The sequence below is a fragment of the Emydura macquarii genome, unplaced genomic scaffold (genome assembly GCF_026122565.2).
Source record: "Emydura macquarii macquarii isolate MOO-44397 ecotype Brisbane River unplaced genomic scaffold, CSIRO-AGI_Emac_v2 contig_1300, whole genome shotgun sequence".
Classification (NCBI taxonomy): Eukaryota; Metazoa; Chordata; order Testudines; family Chelidae; genus Emydura; species Emydura macquarii.
The window spans coordinates 1287590-1313976 of NW_027131437.1; the positions used below are offsets into that span (position 1 = coordinate 1287590).

The 26387-nt window shown below is 65.4% G+C and overlaps 1 protein-coding gene across 4 annotated transcripts in view; it reads left to right on the top strand.

Moving 5' to 3' along the window:
- Positions 1–26387, top strand: part of DPYSL5 (dihydropyrimidinase like 5) — a 63278-nt gene that overhangs the window by 32369 nt on the left and 4522 nt on the right. For 3 of the 4 annotated variants that reach the window (XM_067550486.1, XM_067550485.1, XM_067550487.1), the window contains exons 3-12: positions 8200–8358; positions 8912–9091; positions 10006–10074; positions 10850–10894; positions 11633–11708; positions 12727–12883; positions 13111–13252; positions 14531–14673; positions 14935–15142; positions 21954–22122. In XM_067550486.1, the coding sequence (XP_067406587.1) occupies positions 8200–8358; positions 8912–9091; positions 10006–10074; positions 10850–10894; positions 11633–11708; positions 12727–12883; positions 13111–13252; positions 14531–14673; positions 14935–15142; positions 21954–22122 (1348 nt within the window). The remainder of the gene's footprint in view (positions 1–8199; positions 8359–8911; positions 9092–10005; positions 10075–10849; positions 10895–11632; positions 11709–12726; positions 12884–13110; positions 13253–14530; positions 14674–14934; positions 15143–21953; positions 22123–26387) is intronic. The other variant, XM_067550488.1, reaches the window with a different exon arrangement.

Consider the following 26387-nt stretch of genomic DNA (forward strand, 5'->3'; position numbering starts at 1 on the left):
TTCCTGCGGCTCCCTGGAGGTGCTGGTAGCCCTGCCCCTACCTCTCTTGTGCTGCTTGCCCCTTCCTAGCTGGGTCGTGCTCCTGCCGCCTCTTCTCCCTTGGCTGGCAGCCGTCCTGGTGGAGCTGGGCCCCCGGGATGTGTGTTGAGCAGGCTAATGGCTGACGTCTGCCTGGCAGCGGGGCGCCCACAGGGAGGAGAGGCTGTCTCTGCGCTGGTGTCCCAGCTGGGGAGCAGCTGGCGCAGTAGCGGGGGCTCCGGTTTTCAGGCTCACCGATGCAGCCGGCACTCCGCAGCGTGAGTGGCTTCCCTGGAGCCTGCCGGCGGCGTGGGCTTTGTCTGTCCCCCGCCCTGAAGAGCGCCAGCTGCTCTCCTACTCGCAGGGCGGCTGGTTTCTTTGACACCCCCGGCTGTCTTGCCACCTCTGTGCCGCGGTAACCTGGGCTCGGCTCTGGCTGCCGTTGGACCTAGAGAGATGGCGGGGATTGGCAAAGAGCTCCGTGCCCGCAGTCTGCCCCCCCATCCTCCCTCCCAGCCAGGACCACAGCCCCAGCGGGGGGAAGCTGGGATTCACCCCGGATTTGGGGCATTTCCATCATACAAAGCAGAGGAAACCTGCTCTCCGGCTTGGAGGACGTGTCTTCATCCAGGCTTTGCGGGGCCCTTTGCTGGTAGTAACAGTGCCAGAGTCGCACAGCCTCAGCCAACCATGCCTTTGCTCCTCTGAGGTAGCTAAAGAATATACCTCCCCCGCTACAATGCAGCCACCTCTGGGGTGGGGTGTGGCAGGTGTGTAACAGCCCCCCCCCACGAGCACTGGGAAGAGGAAGTGAAGGTCCTTGTACCCCAGGCCCAGTCTGGCCCAGCTCAGGTACCCGCCTCTCCCCAGCGATCCTGGCTTGCAGAATTCAAGCGAGCCGAGCCGCGGGCTGGGAAGGAATCTGGCACCTGCGGAAGGTGGCTGCTCCCGGGAGCCTGCAGCAGCGCAGTGTGAACTGCCTCCTCCATCTCGGGGAGGAGCTGACCCCGCAGCTCATGATGGCGCTTCTGAGAGCTGCAGGCGCACGGGTGTGCTGGCCGGCCTCGGGCCGGGCGTGCAAACTGCTGAGCCAAGGGCAGGCGCGGGGCTGCCCCCCGGCCCCGTCCTTCCTCTGCTCTCTGCTCTCTGCCCTGGCCAGCGCTCGGCGCCTGCCGGCGGCCGTGGAGCGTCTCTGGCTGGCGGGTGCTGCGGGCTGCGTGGAGGCAGGGCTGGAAGGGCAGCGCTGGTGAGGGTGTGGAGCTGGTGCTCGGTGCTCCCCCCCCCCCCCCCGCAGGCTGCGGCTGGGATGAGGGGGTGGCCGCTGGGGCGGGTGCTGCCAGCCCCTTGCACGCTCAGCTAATGGCCGCATGCGCCTGGGGTCCCGGGAGGGGCTGGCGGGGGCTGGCACAGCCTGGCTCTGCCGCCTCCTGCCCTGGCAGGGCACAGCTGGACACAGCTGAACACAGCAGGCCCCCCCCCCCCCCCCCCCCCCGGCGAGCGTCCGATTGTCCCCAACCCGCTTGCAGGCAGGCTGCGCTCCCCGCTGCGGCGCAGATGTCTGCAGGGGGGGGGAGTTCACAGCCTGGTGACACCACGACGGGGCTGCCGCTGCCTGCGCCGCTCTGGCAGCAAATCCGTGGCTGCAGGGGCTGGGCGCAGGGAGCTGGGAGCTGCAGACGCAGCCTGGAGCACAACGCCTCCCTCTGCGGGGGAGACCCCAGCCCGCCCCCGGCTCCCCTTCTCCTTGCCCGGATGCTGCCTGCAGCCAAGCCTGCCCTGCCCCCCAGCCCTGCCCCCCAGCCCCTGGGCTCAGGCTTCGCTGACCAGCAAAACCCAGCCTGGCCCCTTCCCTGCAGACAGCTGGCCCGAGGGGCCGTCCAAGTGGGCACTGCCTGGCCGGCCCCCCAGCCTCTGACTCATGGGGGGGGCTGGGGCTGGCCTTTGGGTGCAGCCTGGCAGGGCCCGGAGGGGCTGGTGCCAAGGGCGGCATCCCCTCCCCGCAGCGCGGCTGGCGTGGGTCCCACAGCGGGGCGGGGCGCGGTGGAGGACCCCAGTGTGCTGGCCCCGTAGATGGGGTCCCCTCGGATCCGCCGGGGCCGCCTCCTGCTGCGGGCTGCCTGCACCGGCCCGTTGCCATGGTGACCGTGTGCCGGCTTTGTGCGAAACACAATGAGTGTGAGCGAGCGGCAGGCGCCGTGCGTGCGGCAGAGCAGCAGCTGGCACGGCCTGGGCCTGGGCTCACAATGCAGCCGGCAGCTGCGCCTGCCCCACGCCTGCCCCCCGCCTGCCCTCTGCCCGGGGGGGCGCCCGGCCCAGCTGCGCCTGCTGGGGCCTCTCGCGGGGGCGAATCTCAGCGGGGCCGGGTTGCTCTGGGCTCCCCCCAAGTTGCTGCGGCTCGCTTGCCTGTGGGGTGCGATCAGGAGTCACAGCGTGTTCTTCCTTCAGCCCTGGGCTGTCGCCTCCCGCGCCCACTGGGGGGTCGGGGGCTGGACCCACGGCGAGAGCAGGGCCTTCCAGGCAACCCGTTAGCTGGCTGTGTGGGGCCAGCCCCAGGGCTGGAGCGCAGGACCCTGGGCCGGGGCTTCTGGCTTCTCTCGCTCTGCCTGCAGCCCCTACCCCGCACGGCAGCCGCAGGGCCCAGGATCTGCCTGCTTTGAAAACCCGGCCCTGCTGGGCAGGAAGCGAGCGTAACGCCCCACTGTGGCCTTCCTGTGGCTGGCTGCACTCTGCACCCGTAGGTCTGGGTGTCGGGGTGTTCACTCTGAAACCTACAGCAGGGAGTCTAAATGTCAGCCCTGCCCTTTACTGTGCTGCTCCTACCTCCCCAAAAGTGCCACAAGCCCCACCTGTCTGGGCCCAGCTCCACCCCCACATCCCCCCCGGCTCTCCAGGGTTATCCCGCACGCTGCCCCAGCCAGTTTTCTTGCGGGTGCTCCTGGCATGTTAAAAGCAGAGCTGGCGTGAACCCCCACCCTCAGCTGGGGGAACCAGCTGCTGCCCTGGGGCAGAGACCCAGCTTGCCCTGGGGCAGGCATGGCCTCCGGGTGAGGTGGAAGCAGCTCCCGGGGCCGGTGGCCTGCCTGGCAGAGCTCAGAGCTACTGACGCGCTTTCTTTAGGCCGGGCTAGTGAAATGCGCCCGCGGTTTGCTGGTGCCCACCCCCTGCGCGGCAGGGCCTGTGCGCGGCTCGCTGGCCCCGGGCTGGGGGGAAGCGCTGGCTCTGCGGGGGCCAGGACAGGTCCCAGTTTGAGGCACGGCTGGGAAATAGGGGTGGGCTTCAGCTCTGTGTGGCTCTGGGGGGAGCCGCTAGTCTGTGCAGCTGGGGGGCACCACCCGGCTCTGCCCCCCCTTCCTGAGCAAGGCCGCTGGAACTCGGGCTGGGCCAGGCTCATTCCCCGTGGGGGGCAGAGGGACGTGGCCCCAGAGAGCTCGTTGCTGGGGTCGAGTGTGGGGCCACAGGCTCCCAGAGCTGCTGCCTGCACCGGGGCCGTCCTGCCGTCCCTGCGGGGTCTCAGAGCACTTTACAAGCAGGGCCAGAGGGCAGCCCCCCCCCGCTGCGTTCCAGAGGGGCGGCCGAACCGCCGGCGGGGTCAGGGCCTGTGTCCAGGCCCAGCTCCAGCCCGCGCTAATGCGAGGACGTGGGACCAGTTCGTCCCCAGGGCAGCCCGGTCCCCAGCCATCACCGCGCCCTGCCCAGCGCTGTCAGGTGCAGGCAAGTCGCGGGGGGCTGGGGTCCTCCTTGGCTGCCCGCAGGGGTAACGAGCTCCGCCCAGCGCAGTGGGCTGCCGGGTCCGGGTCCGGCCCGAAAGGCTCCGGTGCTGGCGCCTGTGTGCGGGGGCTGGGGCACTCCCCAGAGGTGGCGGGTGGCAGAGGAGAGAGGCTGGGGGCTGGTTAAAAGGCGGCTGGGCGGGGGTTTCCTGGGGGGCGGCTGTGTCCCCTCCTCCTGCAGCTGGGCAGAGCAGTGGGGGGCTGCCCCGTCTACTCCCAGCCCCCGCCGCGGGTGGGTTGCGGACAGCTGGGAGGTGACAGGAGTTCTCTGCTATCACTTCTGGTGCCTCTGGGGGAATAGCTCCTGCCCCTCAGCCCTGAGCAGAGCCGAGGCAGCCGGGGCCAGCTGGGCGGGGGGGCAGGGCCGAGCCCCTGGGGCGGGGGGGGGGGTGCGGCTGAATTCAGCCTGGGGGGCAGAGCCGGTCTGGGCGAAGGATGGACCCGCCTCGGGGCGGGGAAGGACGCCCGTGTCCTGCCAGAGCCGTGCCCTGGGCCCTGAGTCTGGACGCAGCTTCCCCAGGGGCAGCGCGGGGCTAAACCCAGCCCGCTGAGCTGCTCTGACGCTAGCGGGGCGCTGGGGGCTGGGAGCCGTGTGTCAGCAGCGCCCTGCTCCGCCTGCCGCCTCGCTGCCCTGGACGAGAAGTGGCGGACCCAAAATTAGTGCGGATTAAAGGCTTAGCGGGCCAGGCTGCCGCCGGGGGCCGTGAGCCGGGGCTGCGGCCGCAGGAGACACGGCCTGGTGTTTAAATCCAGCCCCGCGGCGCTGCTCTCCTGCCAGCTGCTGCTGCGTCCCTGCAAAGGAAACCCCCGCCCCTGGCTGGGTGCCGCGCTCCCCCGAGCCTGGCGCACCGAGAGATGTTAAACCCGAGCAGGGACTGACTCGCGAGGGAGACCTGCCCATGGCTGCTGCCCGCTGCCCCGTCCAGCTCCTGTGCCCCCACTTCCTGGGGCTGGAGCCCCTCGCCCGCCCGGCCGGCCGCACAGCTGGCAGGGCCGTTCCCAGCAGGGGCGGTGGACGTGCCGGCACCGAACAATTGCCGGGGGGCCGTGGCGGCTGGAGCACAGTCCTGCCGGCCCCCTGGAGGGATGCGGGGGTGCGCGCCAGCCGCTGCCCGGGCCAGGGGCCACCCTGCTATTTGTGGGCTCACCCGCCCGCCCGTGGGGGGACGTGCACCCCCCGGCTGCTCTGCGGCACACCCCTGAGTGTCGGGGGCCGCTCCGCCCCGCTGCCAGGCTGGCGCTCGCCAGGCTGCCTGGCGGAGGGAGCTCTCCGCTCCTGGTGGTGCTGAAACAGAGCCGGGCTCCACTGCCCAAGGTCCTGCCCAGGGTCCAGCCAAACCCATCTTGCTGGGTAACTGAGCGGTAACTGAGGCAGGCCCTGGTGCTGGCGGTTGAACGGGGCCTGGCCGAAGGGAGCAGCCCTGCGCTGGGGTGGGCACCGAGCTGGGCTCTTTGAGGTGACCCCGGCCACCACGAGTGCCGCTAGCCCCGTCCCTCCTCCGGGAGCTGCCTTCACTTGCTGCTGAAATGCGGCGTCCTGGGGGCTGCCCGCCCCCTCTGCGGTTCCCGGTGCGCAGAGCCATTGCTCGCTGGGCTGGCAGGGGCAGAGCCCGTCGGAGCCGGCGAGCGGCACAGGGCAGGTGTGTGGGTGGAACGTGGCCAGGGCACAGCATGGCACAACCTGCGTGGGGTGAGCGAGCCGGGGGGGGGGGGGGGCAGGCTTTAGCTCTGTGTCCCATTGGGGAGATGACCCCCCCAGCCGCGCAGCGCCCCGGGAAGATCCTGGGAGCAGGGATTGCAGCTCAGACCTGCTGCCTGCCCCCACCCTGCCCTCCCTGGCCTGGCGTCATCTCCTGCCAGCCCCAGCTGCGCAGCCAGGGATCAGCAGAGGAGCTTTGGGGATTAGTGGGGGCCGGGCCAGGACACCGCCGGGCTTTGGGGGCAGGCCTCTCCCCCCCCGGCCCATCACACAGCCCCACCCAGCCCCCTGCCTGTGCCCGTGGGACAGTCCTGCAACACGCCGCCGTGGGCTGTCCCCCCAAGCCCCAGGGCAAGGGGTCGCAGGTGTCAGACTAGCAGGTGCCCTGGCTAACGGGAGCTACGGGGCTGGGCTAACCGGCACCTGTTCTTCCAGTCCTGGGCTCCCTCCTCCCCCCAGCTCTGCCAGGGCCCCTCACTCCAGAGGCCGGGCCTTACTTCAGTTCTAGCCCTGCCCCCCAGGCCCTTCCTATGGGGTGGGGGCCTTGGGAAGGGTCTGAGCCGGGCAGCAGAGCAGCCTTCCTCTCTGCTCCTGGTTCCCCAGTCCCTCTGCTCAGCCCCAGGCTGCTGCTGGAGGGTGCCCAGCTGGCATGGTGCTCTGCTCCCCTGCCCGCTGCAGTGGAGGAGAAGTGGGGCCCCCCGGGCCCTGGCGACGGCTGGGGTGGGCCGTAGCCCCCATTCCTGGCCACCCTTGGGCTGTCTGTGCGTGTTCAGCTGCTGTCCATCCAGCCCGGCGCAGGGGGCGCAGACGTGAGGGCTCTCTGCGGGGGACCCTTGCCGGGGGGCAGGACGGTTCCCGGGCACACAGTGACCTTGGGAGTTAAGCGATGGCTGCTCAGCCGAGGGAGGGAGGAGAGCGCTGCGGGGGCCGGGCAGGGGGGCGAGGGGAGCCAGAGAGTCTAGTGGGGCAAGCAGGCGGGGGGGCAGCCCTGGTAAATCAGCTGCTGACCCTAGGGCGAGTTTGCAGGGCAGAGAGCAGAATGAGCAGCAGGGGGGCATCTCGGGGGAGAGGGGCAGGGAGCAGCCAGGCCTGCCCTGCGCTGCCTCCCCACTGCAAGGGGGCCTGGCTCGGGCAGAGGCTGGCAGCAGGGTGTCCCCCGGGGAGGCAGGGTGGCTCCGTGGGGGCGCAGCGTGCAGCCCCTTGGCGCTCTGAGCAGATGGTGCGTGTCCGGCTGTCTGTCTGGGGCTCACTGTCGTCCGTGGGGCGGGCGGTGCTTTGGGCCCGTTGGTGGTCCCGGTCCGTGCGCAGCCTGGCGCCTGCCTGCTGCTCCGGCCACGCAGGGATCCGAGGTCCCGCGGTGCCGCCTGCTCCCTCCCCATGTGGGCGGTGGGCGGCACCCAGGAAGGCGGCTGAGCCGTTCCCAGGGTCCCCTCCCGTGACTGCATTTGCCAGTGCGGGATCCCCTCTGCCAACGTGCAGCCCGCCCCCTCCGACATCCCGCAGCCCCCCCGGCCTTGAGTTCGCCTGCAAACGCTGCACCTCCCTGCGCGGTCCTGCTCGTTAGCCGGCCGCGGGCAGGCGCTGATGGGGGGTGGGCAGGGGCCTGGGCCGAGGCTCCTTCCCAGCGGGGCCTGGCTGCAGGCAGGACAGCCCTTCCCACGGCCGCCGGCCTCTCAGCCCTGGCCGGGAGTCAGCCTGCAGCTGCGTGAGCCGTCCCCGGGGAGCTGCCAGGTTTGGCATTCCTACGTGGGCTGGTCCTAGCCCTGCCTCCTCCCCGTGGCAGGCGCCGAGTGCCCCGTGCAGGAGAGGGGGTTGCTGGAAGGGCCTCCGTTGGGCTCCCTCCCCAGCCTGCCAGCCACCAGAGCCCGCGCCAGGCCGGGCTGCGCCAGCCGGGCAGGGTGCTGGCCGAGAACTGGAGGGCAGCTGGAGAGCTGCCGTGGGGTGGGAGGCAGGGAGGGAAGGAGCACTGCTGGTCTGGGCGCTGCCCCGGGGCCCCCGCCGAGTGCCGGGTGCTCGTAGCGCCGGGGGGCTCTGTGCTGCCGGGCTGGGTTAGTGTCTGCCTGGCAGCTGTGGCGGGGCCGGGCACCGCTGCGTCCAGGAACACGCAGCTGGGCGTGGGTGGGAGCCAGCGTTCCCCGCCCTGGGCCTGCCGCACCGTGCTTGTCCTTGCGCCGGGCGTGGCTGAACGGTGCCGGGGGGAGCGGGCTGGGCTGAGTCGCCGGCACAGCTGGAAGGAAAGGGCGGGAGCGGCCGTGCTCAGGGCTGCCCCATGGGCCGGGCAGGGGCACTAGCCGGGGGCTGGAGACCGGCATTACGCCCCGTCTGTCCAGGGCCCGGCTCTGCTGCGGGGGAGCCATGCTGCAGACTTAGCGGCGCTCGGATCGTGCCATGGGGGACAGAGAGGGGCCTGGCTGCATGGGGCGGCACAGAGCAGCCCCCAGCCCCAGAGAAAACTCGGTTTTCATTGCCTCGCCCCTGGCCCTTATGCCCATCACCCTGGCATCCGAGCGCTTTGCCCTCACCTCTCCCCACCGCATTGGCCGTGCTGGCGATCAAACGGGCCCGTGGGTGGCGAGCTGGGGGCCCAGCCAGGTTGGCTGAGGGGCCGTCCGGGGGGGGCAGGACGATGCCCAGAGCTCAGCCCAACGTAAACGCCCTGCAGCCCCGGGCCAGCCTGACTCAGGAGCCCCCCCCCCATCTCTCCTGTGCCCCCAGGCTGCTCTGGTCGGAGGGACGACCATGGTCATCGGCCACGTGCTGCCCGACAAGGAGACCTCCCTGCTGGACGCCTACGAGAAGTGCCGGAGCCTGGCCGACCCCAAGGTGTGCTGTGACTATGCCCTGCACATGGGCATCACCTGGTGGGCCCCCAAGGTAAGCGAGGCCCGGGGACCCCGGCGCCCTGTCTGGGGGGCTCCCCCTGCCTGCGACCCACCCCACCCCCTCCGTTCGCTGCGATCGCTGTTACTGTCCGTGCTGCATCGGGCCACCTGGGCCTGCCCTGCTGTGCTGCGGTCCAAGTGCCGGGTGCCCGGAAACACCCTGTCTGCCCTCCGCCTTGCGCCTCTGTCTGCAGGCGCTGGGGCGGGCAGCGTTCGAACCTGGAGCAGGGACCCCTCGGCTCTGTCTTGGGAGGACAGGCTGGAGCGAGGCAGCCGTGCCGCGGAGCGGAGCCCGGAGGTGGTTGGTTTGTCCGTGTGTCTGTCCGCATGGGACTGGCCCTGCCGCGGAGCCCTTGGTGCGGCTGTCACAGCCGTTGGAGCAGCTGGCTGGCCGGGCCGGGTCCGAGCACCTAAGCTGGCGACACACGTGATCTCACTAGGGGGCAGGTGGAGGGATCGGGGCTGCTCTGCCCGTGGGGCCCCGTGGCGCTGTGAGCGCTCCCCGAGCCCCGTGCCCGGCCGTCACCTGCCCCTCTGGCCGGCAGGTGAAGTCGGAGATGGAGAGCCTGGTGCGGGAGAAGGGGGTGAACTCCTTCCAGATGTTCATGACCTACAAGGAGCTGTACATGCTACGGGACAGCGAGCTCTACCAAGTCTTCCGCGCCTGCAAGGACATCGGTGCCATCGCCCGGGTGCATGCAGAGAACGGGGAGCTGGTGGCCGAGGTGAGCCCACCCGGACGGGCGCGGCTGGAGAGCCAGTGCTGAGAAATCAGGGACTGGTAGAGCGGGGCCGGTCCCCAGCCAGCCTCCTGGGGCAGTGCCAGCCTGGGGCCGGGGTGCTGTCCTCGGCTAGGGCGTGGGGTGCTCAGGGGGCGTCCCGCTCCCCCAGGGACACGCACCAGCTGTGGGAAGGCGGGGGAGGCGCTCTGGCTCAGCTGTCCCAGGCTGTGGGCTGTAGTCTGGCGCCTCCAGCGGGCGCCAGCGTGTTGTGGTCGTGGAGAAACGCCCCCCCGGCATCGCCGCTGTCTCTCGGCCCGCGGGCATGACGGCCGTAACAGACGCTGAGTGACCAGCGGCTTCGCACGCAGAACCAGCCTGGCCCCGCACCCCAGCATGAGCCCTGCCGAGACCCCCGCCCTGGGAAAGCCCTGGCCCTCCGGCAGCCTGCCCAGGCCTTCGGCTGCCATGGTGTGGGATGCAAATGAGGGGGCTGCCCCATGCAGTTACTAGCAGCCTGGGCTGGTGAGCCAGGCACCTGGGGGGGGAGCGCCCGCCCTGCCCCAGTCCCCTCCGCACCGCTCAGCCAATGGGCCCGTGGGCTCGCTTCTGCTCCTGGTGGGCCGCTGGCATCCTGCGGGCACCCAGCCCTTCACTCCCGGGGGCAGGTGAGCCGGGGTAGCCAAGCGGCCAGGAGAATTGTCGAAGAGCCCAGCTCGCGTGGGGCTGCCTGTAACAACCCTGCCAGCCGGCTGCCCTCCCAGCCAGCCCCCGGTCCCTGGTGCAGCTGAAGGGTGCCCGGGGGGCCAGGCAGGGCGCGACTGTGTGTCTGGGACTGGCTGCCCCTCACCCCTCTGCTGGGCCCTGGGCTCCCTGCTCCAGTCACGGGCCCTTCCCACCAGCTGCCTGTTCCCTGCCAGGGCGCGAAGGAGGCGCTGGACTTGGGCATCACGGGGCCGGAGGGAATCGAGATCAGCCGGCCCGAGGAGGTGAGTCTTGCTCTGGGCTCCCCTGCCCTCCCCCTCCGCCCCCCATGGCAGGATTCCAGGCCCTGCGCCCCCAGCCCCACCTGCCCCACGGGGTTCCCGTCGCTCCCCTGGGGCCTATGGGGGCCGTGCCCCATTCTGGCCAGAACAGCCCTTCTGGGTTTGCAACAGCTCTCCGCCCCGCTGCTCCTCCGCGCTCGTCCCAGCCCCTGGCTCCCGCCGGGCGCTGCCGTGGAGTCACTGGGGACGCCCCGGCTAAGGGGCGGTGCCCGCGCTTCTGTTCGTCAGCACTGGCCCCCCGCACGGCTCGGCGAGCGCCCAGCCCCAACCCCCTTTGTCCTGCCCAGCCCTACCTGCAGGAGGGGGGGGTGTCTGCCCCAGCTCCCCCTCCCAGCCAAGCAGGGCGAGCGGCTGTCCTGGCCCCCCTCCCAGCCGTGGGGGTCAGCGCCGTCCCGCCCGTCCCATCCCTGCCTCGCTGCATCCCCGGCCCGGCCCCAGTCCTGCCGTTCTCCCTGCATCCGCATCTGGGCGGGGGCTGGGCAGGCCGGGGTGTGGGGCAGGAAGTGGCCGTGGGGCAGGCTGTCCGAGGGGGACCCCTCGCTGGTCTCCCCATCACGCCGAGCACCGGGGCCGGCCTTGGGGGAAGGGTCTCCAGGCCCTGCCCTGCCTGGCCTGGGGGGCAGGGTTCCCTGACCGGGGAGCCACCAAGCTAGGGGGCAGGGTTCCCTGGCCGGGGGCCCTGCGCTCGGTTGGGCCTCACTGTCTGTTCTGTCCCCAGCTGGAGGCTGAAGCGACGCACCGTGTGATCACCATCGCCAACCGGGTGAGCTCCCCCCCCGGGCCTTTTTGTACCACACGTGAGCTGGGCACAGCCAGAGCCCCCGGCTGCCGTGAATCCACCGGGCTGCCCAGTCAGGCTGCCCTCCAGCGCCCTTCTCGGAGCCGTGGGGCCGAGCCCTCTGCAGGGCTCTCCTGCGGGGGGGAAATGTCTGCAGGCCCCTCCTCCCCCACTGCCAGCACTGGGCCCACCCGTGGGTGCCCGGCCGTTCCAGCCCCGCCCTGTGCTGCTCAGTCTGACTGTGCCCGGACGCCTGGGTCCCTGCCAGGACCCACCTCACCACCCTGGCTGGCAGCGACGCTCTGTAAACGCAGCCCCCTACCCCCCCGGTCCTGGTTCTCGACCGGATCCTGCGCCGGACCTGGGGTGGGGCAGGGAGACGGGGTCAGCCCTGGGCAGCAGGGAGCAGCCTCCACCCGGGGGTTGGGAGCCAGCAGGATCCCGGCTGGGGGAAGGTTACGCGTGTGTTTGGTGCCCCGGGCCCTGCCCACACGGGGCCGCCTGTCCCTGGCGACGGCCTGTCCGTCCCTGGAGCCCTCGGCGCCGTGGTCTGTGGGCGCGGGGCCACAGCGGCTCTTAGTGCCACATGGGCCCGGTGTGGCTCCCCGGGGCAGCGCCCCCGGCAGGGGAGAAGGGCCCCTGCGTGTCGCGGGCGGAGGGCCTGGCAGGGCCGGCAGAGCCAGCCGGCACCGGTGCTGAGCCCCGCGCTGTCGTCCTCCTCAGACCCACTGCCCCGTCTACCTGGTCAACGTGTCCAGCGTGTCCGCCGGCGACGTGGTGGCTGCCGCGAAGATGCAAGGTAAGGCTGGGAGCCAGGCGCCAGCTGCCATGGGGCCCTGCCCCTCGGAGGCCCGGGAGGGCTGCACGTCCCCAGCAGGGCTCGGCACTCGGCTCGGCAGCCTGGCCGGGCATCGGGCCCGTTCGGGCTGGGAGCGTCGTTCTCCGAATGGAAGCGGCCAGGTCCCAGTGAGCGCCGGCCTGGCCCCCCTGCAAGCCTGCCCCAGAGCATGCGCGTGCTCGGCCTCCCACGGGGCAAACACCCCCTGCCGAGCGAGCACACGCGGCGGCCAGGCTCCCGCGGTGCCGAGGGTGCCAAGAGATCCCAAAACCCCCCTCGGGTTCCTCGGTGCACCCGGGCCTGTCCCTTCCCGCTCCGGCCCACAGAGCCATTGGACCCAGCGCCCGAGCCACACCCCAGCCTTCAGCTGGAAACGGGGGTGATCTGCCCACGCCCCGCAGCCAGGACGCAGGCTGGGGCCCTCGGGGGAGACACCCGAGCCGTGAGTGTGACACGGGGTCACCCTCCCTGCCCCCAACCCAGCCACGCTGCTCCCACAGCCCCCAGCAGACACACCGCGGCCCCCCCATCCTGCAGCGATGCACGTGGGCCGGGCGGAGGCGCTGTGGCCCTGCGTCCCGTGGTCTAGTGGCATCAGCACAGACCTGGGGGCCAGGGCCCCGCATCCTAGCCCCTGCCTGGCACTGCTGGGCTGGGTGACCCAGGCAAATCCCGCCCCTTCCCTCTGCCTCAGTTTCCCACACGCCATCAGGGTAACACTCCCGGGAAGCCCTCCTGCTCTTTGAAGGCTCAGCCCCTCCCAGCCCAGCGAGCCCCAGTCTTTGCCCGGGTCCCGTGCCCAGGCAGCTCTGCGGCCCGTCTCCTCCACGCGTTGCCTCGCCATGAGGCTGGCGGGCGGCAGGAGAAATGCTCCTGCCCCCAGGCGACCCGCCGGTTTCCGCGGGCCGCGGTGGGCTCTGACCCCAGCCCCGGAGCCAGCCCATCCCCCCCGACACCCGTGTCCCCTGTCCCCTTGCAGGCAAGGTGGTGTATGCAGAGACCACCACGGCGCACGCCACGCTGACGGGCCTGCACTACTACCACCAGGACTGGTCCCACGCCGCCGCCTACGTCACCGTGCCGCCCCTGCGGTTGGACACCAACACCTCCACCTACCTCATGAGCCTGCTCGCCAAGTAAGGGCCCCGGGCGCCACGGCTCTGACCCCGGCTGGGGGCCGGGCTGCTCCTGCCTGCTGGGCCCTGCTCGAGCCCCCCTTCGGGCACCGGGGGTCCCCCAGCCGTGGCAGCGCGGCCTGTCCGGAACGTGCCCGTCTGCCAGGGCCCGGGGGGGGGGAGGGGTGTGGAGGGCAGCGCTGCGGCCCCCTTCGGCCAGTGACGCCTGCCCCCTTCTCTCCCGGCAGCGACACCCTGAACGTCGTGGCGTCCGACCACCGGCCCTTCACCACCAAGCAGAAAGCCATGGGCAAGGAGGACTTCACCAAGATCCCCCACGGCGTCAGCGGCGTGCAGGACCGCATGAGCATCATCTGGGAGCGGGGCGTGGTAGGTGGCAGAGCCCACGGCGGCTGGGCCGGGCCGGGCCGGGGCCCAGGACTTGGCCGGCAGACCTCCGGTGCTGCAGAGAGCCGGCGGGGAGGTACCAGTGAGGCCCAGATGGCTCGTGGGCGCGAGAGCCTGTGGCCAGACCCCAGTGTCCTGCCCCTTCCCCCTGACTGCCCCACTGCATGCGGGGTGGAGCTACACAGCTGCTGCGCTGCCCCCCAGAGGGGCTGCATTTCAGTGCGGAGGTGACCCGGCTCTCTGGGGTTCCTGGCAGGGGAGGAGCTGTGTTACCGGTGGCGGGTGCGGAGTTTGCAGCTGGGGCCCGCCCCGCCCCACAAGGCAGCACCTGGCCTGCCCCGTGGGGCTGGGGGGAGTTGGGAGGAGCCCTGTGGTAGGGCACCCCTCAGAGGGTGGGGGGGCAACTGTGGCTTCCTCTCCCAGTCACTGGTGTGATGGGGCAGGACAGCCACGTGGGGGGGCACCCCACCTTACGGCATAACCCAGTTAATTTAGCCACCCTCGCCCTTAGCCAGGTCCTAGGGCTCCGGGCGTGATCATCTGCGAGGCCGTTTGCCAGCGAACGCCTCCCACAGGAACCTCCTCAGCCGGTGTCCCGGTCACCAGACCACGAACGTGTCCCGACGGCCAGGCGGGGGGAGCTGGGGCAGCTCTGACCTGGGCTGTGGCCTGGAGTCAGGGTCCTGTTGGGCCCGGTTTATGTAGTTCGCTTGGGTCCCGCGTAGCTGCACCTCCAGCGACGTTTGCTGCCGACGGGCGTTTTCCCCAGTCCTAGCCCGGCAGAGACGTGGGCAGAGGCCGCCCAGGTAACGGCAGCGCGGCAGGAAAGGGCTGGGATTTCACCGCCAGCGCCGTGCGTCTCTGCTTCCCTGCCAGGCAGAGGCTCTCGCACGGTTTCCTTTGACCACCCTGAGCTGGGTTTCTTTGTCAGGCGGCGGCGGCAGGTCCCGGGAGGGCAGCGCTGCCTCGCCAGCCGCGTCTTACGCCGCCGGCCGCAGGGTCGCTGGGCTGTGAGGACGTGGCACCTGGCTGCTGTCCTGCGGAGAGAGGCCCCAGACCTGAGCCGGGGGGTGGGTGGGTGTCCCTGCCAGCACGCTGCACCCCTCGGGAGCCAGGAGCTCTCGGAACAGCCCCCCCCACCGTCTCTGGCAGCAACGCCCGCACCCCCGGGCTGCGTCCCCGTCTGCCCCAGCCCGCCCGGAGGGGATGTGACGGCGCGCTCCCCACGCCCACCGTCTCAGCCCCCCATTGTGTTCGCAGGTCGGGGGTAAGATGGACGAGAACCGCTTTGTAGCCGTGACCAGCTCGAACGCGGCCAAGATCTACAACCTGTACCCGCGCAAGGGCCGCATCATCCCCGGGGCCGACGCTGACGTCGTGGTCTGGGACCCCGAAGCCACCAGGTGCGCCCGGGGCTCCGAAGCAGGAGGGGGTGGCTCCCGCGTCCCGGTGCCGGGAGGTGCCAGACAGCCCCAGAACAGGCCCTGGCTGGTGGGTGGGGTGGGGGGCAGCGATCCGTGTCCCAGTGCCGGCAGGTCTGCCCCATCTCCAGCCCTGCGCTGCACTGCTGGCTGTTTGCACAGGGCCGCCCCAGTGCGGTGTGACCCTCCTGTCCGGGGAGGGCTGTACCCAGCACGCTCACTGTGCCCCTCCCGGCCCCCCAGGACCATCTCTGCCAGCACCCAGGTGCAGGGGGGAGACGTCAACCTGTACGAGAACATGCGCTGCCACGGGGTACCGCTGGTCACCATCAGCCGCGGGCGCGTGGTCTACGAGAACGGTGTCTTCATGTGCGCCGAGGGCACCGGCAAGTTCTACCCGCTCCGCTCCTTCCCCGACTCCGTCTACAAGAAGCTCGTCCAGCGGGAGAAGGTAGGCCGGCGAGGCAGGGCGGGGCGTGCTGTGCTCTGCGATGCTGTGCATGGCTTCAGGGTTCTCCTTCCACCCCTGCGCGCCCGGCCGCCCCTGCACCTTCCCCGAGCGGAGCAGGATCATGGCACAGGGCAGGGTGGCGCGGTGTCCAAGGCTGGGATCCCGCTGCTGGTCCGGCGCCTGGCGGGTATAGGAAGCCGTTCCCCACTCCTGTCAGGGCTGTGCATGGCAGCGTGGGCTGGCGCTGCGTGGAGGTGGCAGCGACCCACACTGAGCAGAGCAGCCTGCTCCGGTGCCCGGCTGGGGCAGGTTTCCTCTGCCCGCAGGGAGGAGACGATCCATGAGCGTACGGGTTCCCCTGAGCCAGCAGACAGGTGAGGGGCTGGGCACAGTGGAGATGGGCAGCACCCAGGGGACAGGACAGGGAGAAGCCCCGGGGGGCCTGGCCAGCCAGCACTTACCACCAGCCGCTCCTGGGATGGGGAAGATGGGCAGAGGTTCCAGCCGGGGCACTGGACGGGGAGAGCATGAATCATGCGGCAGGGTTTCCCACAATACGCTGCCCACGCTTCCTGCAAGGCCGTGGGCCTGCAGGTGGGGCCCTACCCACGGTGCCCTGTGCAGTCACCGTGACAGCGGGCACCTGTGCAGTCACAAGCGTGTGACACGCACGAGGGCAGCTGGCAGCCGGCGCTGCATCTCACACCCTGGGCTGGCACAGCTGGGGCACGGAGCCAAGCCACTGCAGTGGAGAGCACCCTTCGCCCGGTGGGGCTTCGCCCTCTGCACCCACGCAGCCCGGCTCCCCTCTGCGCCAGGCCAGGCCAGGCCTGCTCCCCACGCGTAGCACCTTGGCAGAGAGAGCCGGGCAGGGGGCTCTGCCCCAGCAGGGACGGGTGACAGAAAGGAGCCCAGCTGGCGGGCCCCTCCCAGGCCCCACCCATTGGCGGTGGCAAAAGGGGCTGCACTCACAGCAGAGGGGAGCACTCCTGTCCTCCCCGCCTGCTGGGGTCAGCGGTGAAATGCCAGCCACGTTGGCATCTGTGCCATTAGGCTTCCGAGCCAACACCGGCCGCACGGCTGCGGGGTGACTGTCTGACTCACCGGCCGCGCTGCCTGGCTTTGGGCCGCTTCCCTCTGCCACCGCCGGGCCGGAGACGGAGCCAGTGTGCGAGCGGTTGGGGCCGGAGAACAGGATGCGGCTGGCACAGAGGCGCGCCAGCCGCCCACTGCCATGAGCTGGCCCTGTGTGGTGCCCGCAGGGGAGGCCAGTGCAGGGGCCAGGGCCAGGCCGGCAGATAGACGGGCTCCTGGGCATAGCCCCAGGGCGGCTGGGGAAATCACGCTGCAACGTGGGCGTGTGTCTCTGCTCACACAGGCAGGTGGGCAGCTGAATGGCCCCCTGTACTGGGGGCAGCTGGAACCAGGGGGGAACATAAAAACGGCCATCCTGGGTCAGACCCATGGTCCATCCAGCCCCTTGTCCTGTCTGCCGACAGCAGCCAGTGCCAGGTGCTTCAGAGGGAACGAACAGAACAGGTGATCGTCGAGTGAGCCACCCCGTCACCCACTTCCAGTGTCTGGCACGCAGCAATCTCTGCCTCACCTGGCTGCTAGCCGTGGATGGATGGATCCTCCATGAACTTAGCTAGTTCTTCTTTGAACCCGTTATGGTCTTGGCCTTCACTACATCCTCTGGCAAGGAGTTCCACAGGTTGACTGTGCATTGTGTGAAGAAATACTTCCCTTTGTTCGTTTTAAACCTGCTGTCTAGTAATTTCATTGGGTGACCCCTAGCTCTTGTGTCATGAGATGGAGTAAATGACACTGCCGGATCACTTTCTGCACACCCGGCATGATTTGATAGACTCGGTCATGTCCCCCCTTAGTCGCCTCTTTTCCAAGCTGATCAGACCCAGTCTTATTAATGGAAGATTTTCCAGACCCCGAACCACATTAGTTGCCCTTTTCTGTACCTTTTCCAGTTCCAGTACATCGTTTCTGAGCTGGGGTGACCAGCTCTGCATGCAGTGTTCAAGGTGTGGGCGTCCCATGGATGTATAAAGAGGCAATAGGATATTTTGTGTCCCGTTATCTGTCCAGCAGTCTGTTGGCTTTTGTGACTGCGCTGCCCACTGAGTGGATGATTTCTGAGAACTGTCCACTGACGCCGAGATCTTTCTGGCGTGGGAACAGCTAGTTTAGACCCATGGTTTCGTGTGCACGACTGGATGATGTTTTCCAGCGTGCATCACTTTGCATTTCCCAGCACTGCATTCCATCTGCCAGTGTCTTGCCCAGCCCCGGTGCTGTGAGGTCCCGCAGTAGCTCTCCGCAGTCTGCGCTGGGCTTGTACCCTCTGGCACAGAGGCAGGCTGGGGCTGTGAGGGAAGCGGCGTTGATGGGGGGGGGGTCGAGGACTTGAGGGGAGGGTTGTTGGCCGGGGTGGGGGAGGCGGAGGAGATGTTGACTGGACCAGACCGGACCGGAGGAGCTGCGTGGCTCAGCATGGTAGTCAGGGCAGCAGCGAGGAAGGAGCACAGAGACTGGGACAAGGGACCAGCTCCGGGAAGGAGGCAGCGGAAGAGCTGGGGCCGTGCTGTCTGGGGGGGTCTCAGCTCAGCTCCCTCCCCGCTGACGGGCCTGTCCTCTCTGGAGAAGTGGCTTGGACCTGCCGTGCGGCTGGGGCGGGTTATGCCCCGTCCTGTGTATGAGGAGTCGAGGGGCCGTGCTCTGTCGGCCTGTCGCGGGGCGGGGTGCTGGGCCGGGTGCCAGTCTCTTGGTTCTGGGTGCTGGTCCCTGGGGAGGGATGGGCAAAGGGAAGGCTCCTGCCTGTTGGCGCGTCTGAGCCCAGATCCCCTCGCTTGGCTAGGAAAGCCCCGGCTCCTCGAACGGCTCCCCCACTAGGGGCCAGGGGCTCATTTCACCCGGAACAATCCCGGCACCGGCGTGAGTTCAGACAGTCATCGATCCCAAGGCAGGAAGGGACCAATGTGAACGTCTAGCCGGACCCCCTGTATTGCAGCGGCCAGAGAACTGCCCACAATAATCCCCAGAGCCGATCTTCTAGAAAAGCCTCCAGCCTGGATTGAAACATTGTCAGTGATGGAGAATCCTCCGCCCCCTTCAGTGGCTTGTTCCCGTGGTTATTTACTCTCACCTTGTTTCAGTCTGATTTTGTCTAGCTTCAACGTCCAGCCATTGCATGTGTTAGACCTGTCTGTGCAAATATTTGTTCCTGTGGAGGTACTTACAGATTGGGATCAAGTCACTCTTTTTAACCTCCTCTTTGTTCAGCTAAAAAACTGAGCGCCTGGAGTCTGTCTAATCCTTTAATCGTTCTCATGGCTCTTCTCTGAACCCCTCCAAATTACCAACATCCGCCTCGAACCGTGGGCCCCAGGACATGGCATTCCAGCCGCAGCCACACCACTCCCGAATACAGAGTAAAAGAGCCTCTCCACTCCTGACTCCAGAATCCCAGTGTTTGCTTGTCCCCAGTTTATCAGGTAATCCACATCGCTCTGTATCAGTTCCCCGGCCTCTGCATTATTTATCACCCCCCCCGCCAATGTTTGTGTCGTTAGCAAACTTTGTCAGTGAGGATTTTATATTTTCTTTCAAATCATTAATAAAATGTTAACTAGTGTAGGGCCAAGAACCGATCCCCGCAGGACCCCGCTAGAAAGGCATTCCTCAATGATCATTACATTGTGAGATCTATCAGTTAGCCAGCTTTGAAGCCATTTACTGTGCACCGTGCTTCTTTTCTATCATTCTCGTTTTTCATCGAAATATCGTGCGGTCCCGTGTCAAATGCCTCAGAGAAATCCGAGAATGTTACATCAAGACTTATCTCGGTCAGCCAAATTTGTAATCTCATCACAAATGTCTCAGGTTAGTTTGATGGGATCTATTTCCCATAACCCAGTATGTGACGTAGCTGTGGGTGCCTGGTCCCCATCTCCGTGGAGCGTTTGAGAAGACGAGGGCAAATCCAATTGCCCAGACATTGAAACCTAGCAGCCGCCACCCCAGAGGGATACACGTGGATTTCCCCACCTCTCCGCAGTCAGGCTGAGCAACAATCCCCAGCGGGGGAACAAAGGACGGGGCGGTGGGAGGTGGGGATCAGAGCTGGCTGCTGGAAGGAGTCAGGCTCTCACCTGGCATCTGACCAAGGAGATCAGGCAGGGACGGACAGAGCTTGAACCGAGGGGGTCACGACAGCTGGGCTGGGCGCTGGGCTGAGTGGGGTGGGCTGTGCTGTAAACTTCAGTTCTTTGGGCCACCCCCAGGCCTGCCTGTGCCGTGTGCCAGGTGACTAATAAACCCGCCTGTCTATGAGAGTGTCACTGCACCTGCTGGGCGAGGGACGCTGATCCCCGAGGAGCGGCCAAGTCTCCGTGGGACTCACTGAGCGGAGCTCACAGGGTGGAGCAGGGGGCTGCAGGCCCAGGGGTCCAGTCTAAGAGGTCGTGAAGCCAGATGGCTTGCCCTGGAGGACAAGTGAGACCCCTTGGGGGCCTGGCCCACTGAAGGGCTCCTCCCAGAGACTGTTCCAGAGCTGGGGCCGTAGCCCCAAACCTTTGGGTCCAAGACAACACCCCGGAATGAGATTAGCCTCTTGCAAGTGGATCACATTGGTGACTCATGTTCAGTTTGTGACCACTGCAGCCCCCAGATCCTTTTCAGCACCGCTGCCACCTAGCCAGGTATTCCCCACTTTGTAACTGGACTTTCCCCTCCTAACTCCAGCGTGTTGCACTTGTCGGTACTGAATTACAACGTGTTGATTTCAGACCAGTTCTTCACTTCCTCAAGAGCCTTTTGAATTCTGATCTGTCCTCCAAAGTGCTGGCAACCCCTCCCCGCTTGGTGTCATCCGCACATTCTGTAAGCATGCTCTCCACTCCGTTAGCCAAGTCATTCATGAAAATATTGAACCGCATCAGACCCCGGCGGGACCCCGGCAGATACGAGCTCCCGGTTGGACAGCGAATCATTAACTACTTCTTGGTTTTGGTCTTTCAATTAGTTGTGCACCCGTCTTAAAATAATTCCATCCAGACCGTATTTCCCTAGTTTGCATATGAGAACGTCAGGTGTGACTGTGTGAAAAGCCTGACTGAAATCAAGATAGCTCACGTCTGCTGTGTTCCTCCTAGCCACCAGGCCAAGAACTGTGTCAGAGAAGGCAGGTAGGCTGGTCTGGCATGATTCAGTCTTGACAAATCCATGCTGGCTGTTCCTTATAACCCTACCATCCTCCAGGTGCTCACGTAGGGATTCGTAATTCGTTCAGTGTCTTTCCAGGTGTCAGAGTTAGGCTGCCTGCTCTGTAATTTCCTGGGTCCTCTTTGTTCCCCTTTTGGAAGCCAGGTCCTGTGTCTGCCCTTCTCCCGTCCTCTGGGACCTCTCGAAGATAATTGCTAACGGTTCCAGGATTGTTTCAGCTAGTTCCTTAAGTGGATTTCATCAGGCCCTGCCGCCCTGAATCCCTCTAACTTACCTAAATATCCCGTGACTCGTTCATTCCCTGTTGCAGCTGTGTCCCCTGCCCCGGTTGTTAGCGTTAATTGTGCTGAGTATCTGCTCATCGTTAACCTTTTTAGCGAAGCCGAAATTAAAACAGGCATTCCACACCTCCGCCTTCCTTCAGCTTCCTCTTGCTCCTTGTATCTATAGACCCGCTCTCGCTGCCTTTTCTGCCCCTTCCTAGCCGGAGTGACACTCCAGCGGTGCCTTCGCCTTTCCGATTTGCTCCGTACACGGTGGTGCTACGCATCTGTTCCTCCTTGGCAATTCATCCATGTTTCCGTTTGTGAAGGGTTCCCCACTCGCCCCCTGCCCCCCGCGGTTTCACTGGACTTGTGCCAGGGAGGCGGCATCCCCTTGGCAGCAGGGGGCACCCCATTGCGGGCAGCGGTGTGACCATCCCCCTTGAAGGCCTGGAGCAGGGAGGGACCTGCCCAAGGCCACGGAGCCAGGGTTGGCCCCCCGAGTTCTGGCTGCCCGCCGGTGCTGTCTGCATGGTCCCTGCATGGCACAGGGGCATCGCTTCTCTGCATGGGGCTGCTCTAACGCCTCGCTGACTTGCTCACGGGGAGGGCCGGGGGGGTGGGTGGCACTGGAGAGATGGGGCAGGGCGTGGAGCATGCCAGCGTGCTGCAGGCCTTAGGGGGACGCCCTCGGCGCCCCAGCTCTCAGCGGCTGGGAAATCCCCACTGCTTTTGGGTGGGGCTCGTCTGCCCACAGCTCCGGGCATCACTTCACCTCTGCCTTCAGGGCCCTGTCCAGAGCCTGCTCCTGCGGGAGACGCAGCTGCCAGCCTGGGCCCGACGGCGCCCCTGGGCCAGGACACGGCGCCAGGGTGCGGCTCTGCCGACGGGCGTTGCGGTGCTGAGCCCTGCCCATGGTCCCATCAGTGACCTGAGAAACCCCGGCTGAGCTGTCCCACCGCACCGACCCCGGACGGACCCAGTCACAGCCCAGCCCAGCCCCGCTCGTCCAGGCTCCCCAGCCTGGTACCCCACCACCCCAGGGCAGAATCTGTCCCTATGGGGCAACACCCCTTGGGCTGCTGCCTGCCGTCCCCCAGGGCCAGCCACAGCGGATGGAGGATGCAGGTGGGCAGTATCTGGCTGGGGGGTTCAGGTGATGTAGGGTCAAGGCGGGGAGAGGCCGGCTGGGGGGCTTGGGCAGCGTCGGGGCAGGGCCGGGCCGGCTGGGGGTTCAGGCCCCGCTCCCGGAGCTCTGCTCTGACCGTGCGGCCGGGCGCTCATGGGTGTTTCTTTTCTCCCTCCACTAGAGTTTAAAGCTTAGGGGCGTGGAGCGCACCCCCTACCTGGGGGACGTGGCTGTGGTGGTGCATGCTGGGAAAAAAGAGACGGGGACTCCACTGGCAGATACCCCCACCCGACCTGCCACTCGCCACGGGGGCATGAGGGACCTTCACGAGTCCGGCTTCAGCCTATCTGGTAAGAGCAGGGCCAGAGTGTGCGGCTAGCGCCCCTGGGGGGCCCAGCGAGAGCGCCGCCCCCATGCCTGAGCGAGGGGGGCGCCGGCTGGCCGAGAGCAGGGCAGGGCCGGGGCACATGGGTCTCCCGCTGGTGCCCAGCCCCGACGGGCTCTGCCGCCCGGCTGCCAGCGGGTCAGTGCCTGTGTCGACCAGGCGGAGGGAGGCCACGTGTCAGCGTCACGACGGCCGCCCGGCAGAGACCCCCAGGAGCCGTGTAGGGCTAGTGGGGGGGGGCGCCCCTAGTCCAGGCTGCTCCAGCAGGCTCTCCCCACCAGCACCAACTCCCTGCTCTGCCAGCCAGCGAGTGGCCATGTGGTTGAGCCGCTCCCGGCTGCTCTCTACGCCAAGCGCCCTGCCTAGCCGGACACGGCCCTGACCGCCCCGTCCATGCAGATCACGCAGGTCATGCAGATCTCAGGCCTGCTGCACGGATGGGGAAACTGAGGCGGCGTGTTCTTTTGTACTGTGGTAGCGCCCGGTGGTCCCAACCAGGACCTGGGTGCTGCAGACACGCCCCTGCCCTTCAGAGCCTCTGGGTAGCCCCTGAGATCAGCCCAGTTCTGTGCCAGCAGGGCCCAGCCGCCCGTTCCGTGTCCTGGTTCCCGGGGCAGAGGCTGGCAGGCCGGGGGTTGTGGGGCGGAGCCCCAGCAAAGCGAGCACTGGGTGGTCGGCGTTACTGTCTGGTTAGGATACACATTGCCACAGGACAGCTGGGCCCAGGATCGGGGCCCCAGGCGTTCGATCTAGAGCGCTGTATGGGTGAAAGGGCACGGGCAGTGCGTGAGGCGCCGCACCTGTGGGTCGTGACTCAGGGACACTTGAACAATTACCTGCAGAAACAAAAATACCCTTAAAGGGGACGTCTGGGTCAGAAAGTGAGAGCTGTGCTCCTGGGCCCTGGCCAAGCCGATGGGATCGGTTACAAATGATGGCAGGTGAGAGGTGAAGTAAAGCGGCTGCCACTGGGCTGAAAGAGAAACCGGCGTTCCTTTGCTGAGCTGAGCTGGGCAAAGGAGCTGAGGAAAGGGCAAAGCTGCTCAGCTGAGCGAAGAAGCCTGCCCGAGCGAGAAGGAAGCTGCCGCACTTCAACTCTGAGTCCTGGGGGAGCAGAAGACCTTGCCCCTGTCTGGAGTGCAGCATCAGAGCGGGGACAGATCTGCTCAGGCCAGAAAGAGTCTGAAGGGGTGGGGGGATTTTTGGCCACCTTTGAATGTCTGTGTGATATTCACAAGGTTCCTGCGGACGCCTGTCTTGTAACCAAATTGACTGGAGAGGCCAGAGAGGTATTCAGTGAAATGGGGGTGGAAGAGGCTTTGCATTGCGTATTTATGGAAAACTATTGCAATGATTCAGGGTCACGCCTGAATCTTACAGACGGAAATTTAGAAACCTCAGAATGATTTTACCTGTGTGGAGTGTGCTCAGACATTGTTGGGTTATGCAAAGAAGTGGGTTCTGGGGGGAAAGCCTCTGGTAACTTGGATACGCTGCTAGATTTCATTAGCCTGGAGCAATTGTAAAAGAGAGCTCTGAAGATACCCAGGCTGCAGTGGCCAATAGGGAACCTGATTCAGTTTTAAAGGCTGCAGAAATCACTTCTGCATATAAAGAGAATAGAAACCCTGAAAAGTGTGAGCCGCCAGGGAAAAATCAGCACCCTGCACCCCAGGTTAAAAGAGAGGCCGGGTTTGGGTAAGATGAGCCCAGCTTTGTGAGGAAGTCTCATGCTCCCAACTGCTCTGCTGAGCCAATGGGGTTGGTTCCCAGCTGGTGCGAATTGGCCGTAGCTCTGTTGCCTTGGGCCGGCTACGGGCCTGGCCATATGTTACAGCGATCATTGCTGGAATCCTGCGTTCATTTCTGGTGTCCACAATTTAAGGAAGATGTTGATAAATTGGAGGGGTTCAGAGAAGAGCCGCGAGAATGATTAAAGGATTAGAAAACCTGCCTTATAATGAGAGACTCCAGGAGCTCGATCTTTTTAGCTTAACAAAGAGAAGAGACGGGGTGAGTTCATCAGTCTGTAAGTACCTCCTTGGGGAAACAAACATTTCATAATGGGCTCTTCAGCCTAGCAGAGACAGGTCTAACAAGATGCAACAGCTGGAAATTGAAGCTAGACAAACTCGGACTGGAAATAAGGGGTAAACCTTTAGCAGGGAGAGTAATGAACTGTGGGACCAGTTTCCCAAGGGTCGTGGTGGATTCGCCATCACTGGCCATGTTTGAATCAAGATTGTAACGATCTGCTCTAGGAGTTACTTTGGGGAGTTCTCTGGCCTGTGCCATACAGCGGCTCAGACTGGATGATCTCTGGCCGTGGGATCTCAGAATCTACGAATCACTTGCCTACTTCCGTGTGAGTCCCACTTGTGTACATCCAAGGGTCTGTGAGCCCTTTTTGCCACAGTCATGCACAGGTAGCTCGTTTTGAGGTGATTTTTCTGTGATGATCCCTAAATTCTTCTCTGGCCACGTTTGCACCGGAGTTGGCGGTGCAGCTGAGTACGGACTAGCCCGTCCCCCCGCTACATGCTGTTCTTAGCGATCAGAGCTAGCACAGGTACATCCGGAACCACAGAACCATCGGGTCAAAAGGGACCGCAAGGGTCGTCCAGTCTAACCCCTGCCCAGACACAGGAGTTGGTGTGTCTGAACCGCCCATGACAGATGGCTACCAGCCTGCTTTGGAAAATCGCTGGAGGATGGAGGATCCTTCCATCCAGCAAAGGAGCTTCCACGACCTCCCAAGGCGTCTGTTCCATTGTCCTGCTGTTCTTAGTTAGGAAGTTTTTCCTGAGATTTAATCTAAATCTGCTGTGCTGCAGTGTGAACGCACTGCCTCTTGTCCTGCCCTCCGTGGGAAGAGAGAACAACTTTTCTCCATCTTTTTTATGGCAGCTTTTCAAGTATCCGAAGACTGCTATCATGTCCCCCCTTCATCTCCTCTTATCCAAACGAAACACACCCAGTTCCTCCAGCCTTTGCTCATCTGGCCTGTGTTCCATCCCTTTGATTGACTGTGTCACTCACCTCTGGATCCTTTCCAGGTTCTCTACATCCTTTCTATACATCAGTGACCACAACTGGCCACACTACTCCTGTGACCTGAATGCTCTGCCTCTCTTCATGCAGCCTAAAATTGCCTTTGCTTTTTTTGCAACAGCATCACATTGTTGACTCACGTTGAGGTTATGATCCACCACAGCCCCCAGATCCTTCTCAGTGGTGCTGCCGCCGGGCCAGTTATCCCCCATCCTGTATTTGTGTGTTTGGTTTTTCTCCCCTACATGTAGCACCTTACCTTTGTCTGTGTTGAATTTCATTTTGGTGGCTATAGCCCCGCTCTCCAATGTATCAAGATGCCTCTGAATTTTAGCTCTGTTCTCCAAAGTGTTTGCAAACCCATCCCCACCCCCACCCCCAGCTTTGTGTCATCTGCAGACTTGATCAGCAGGCTCGCTACTCCTACGTCCGGGTCATTAATAAAGCTGTTAAACAACACCGGACCCAGAACAGATCCCTGTGGAACTCCACTGGAGACCTCCCTCCGATCCGCCATCCTTCCCTCAATAGCTGCTCTTTGTTTGCGGTTGTTTAACCAGTTCTGCATGCACGTCATGGTAGTTCTGTCGAGCCCGGATTTCTCCAGCTTCCTTAGCAGAATGTCACATGGGACTGTGTCGAGAGCCTTGCTGAAGTCCAGGTACATTATGTCCACCCCAGTCCCCCTTCCACCAAACCACTTACCCTGGCCAAGAGGAAATCCAGCTGGTTTGGCATGATTGGTTCTTGGCAAACCCATGCTGCTTGCTAGTGATCACCCCTTCATCCTCCAGCGATTCGCAAACTGGATGTTTCTGCATTGCTCTATAGCTTCCCAGGTATCGAAGTCAGGCTGACTGGTCCATCACTGCCCGGCTCCTCCTTTTCCCCCTTTTTAAAGATGGGCACCACAGTAGCCCTTCTCCAGCCTTCCGGGACCTCTCCTGTATCCAGGAGTTTGTAAATATTATTGCCAGCGGCTCTGAGGTTTCTTCAGCTAAGTCCCTCAGTCCCCTCAGGTGAATAGCATCCGACCCCACTGATTTAAATTCATTCAGCTTGCTCAGAAGATCTCTGAGGTGCTCTTTATCTATCCCGCTCTGCGTCCCTTCCCCTTTGTTCTCTGTGGTAACTTCGCCACGGGTTGTTTTTTATGAGCAGACTGAAGCAAAGTAGGCA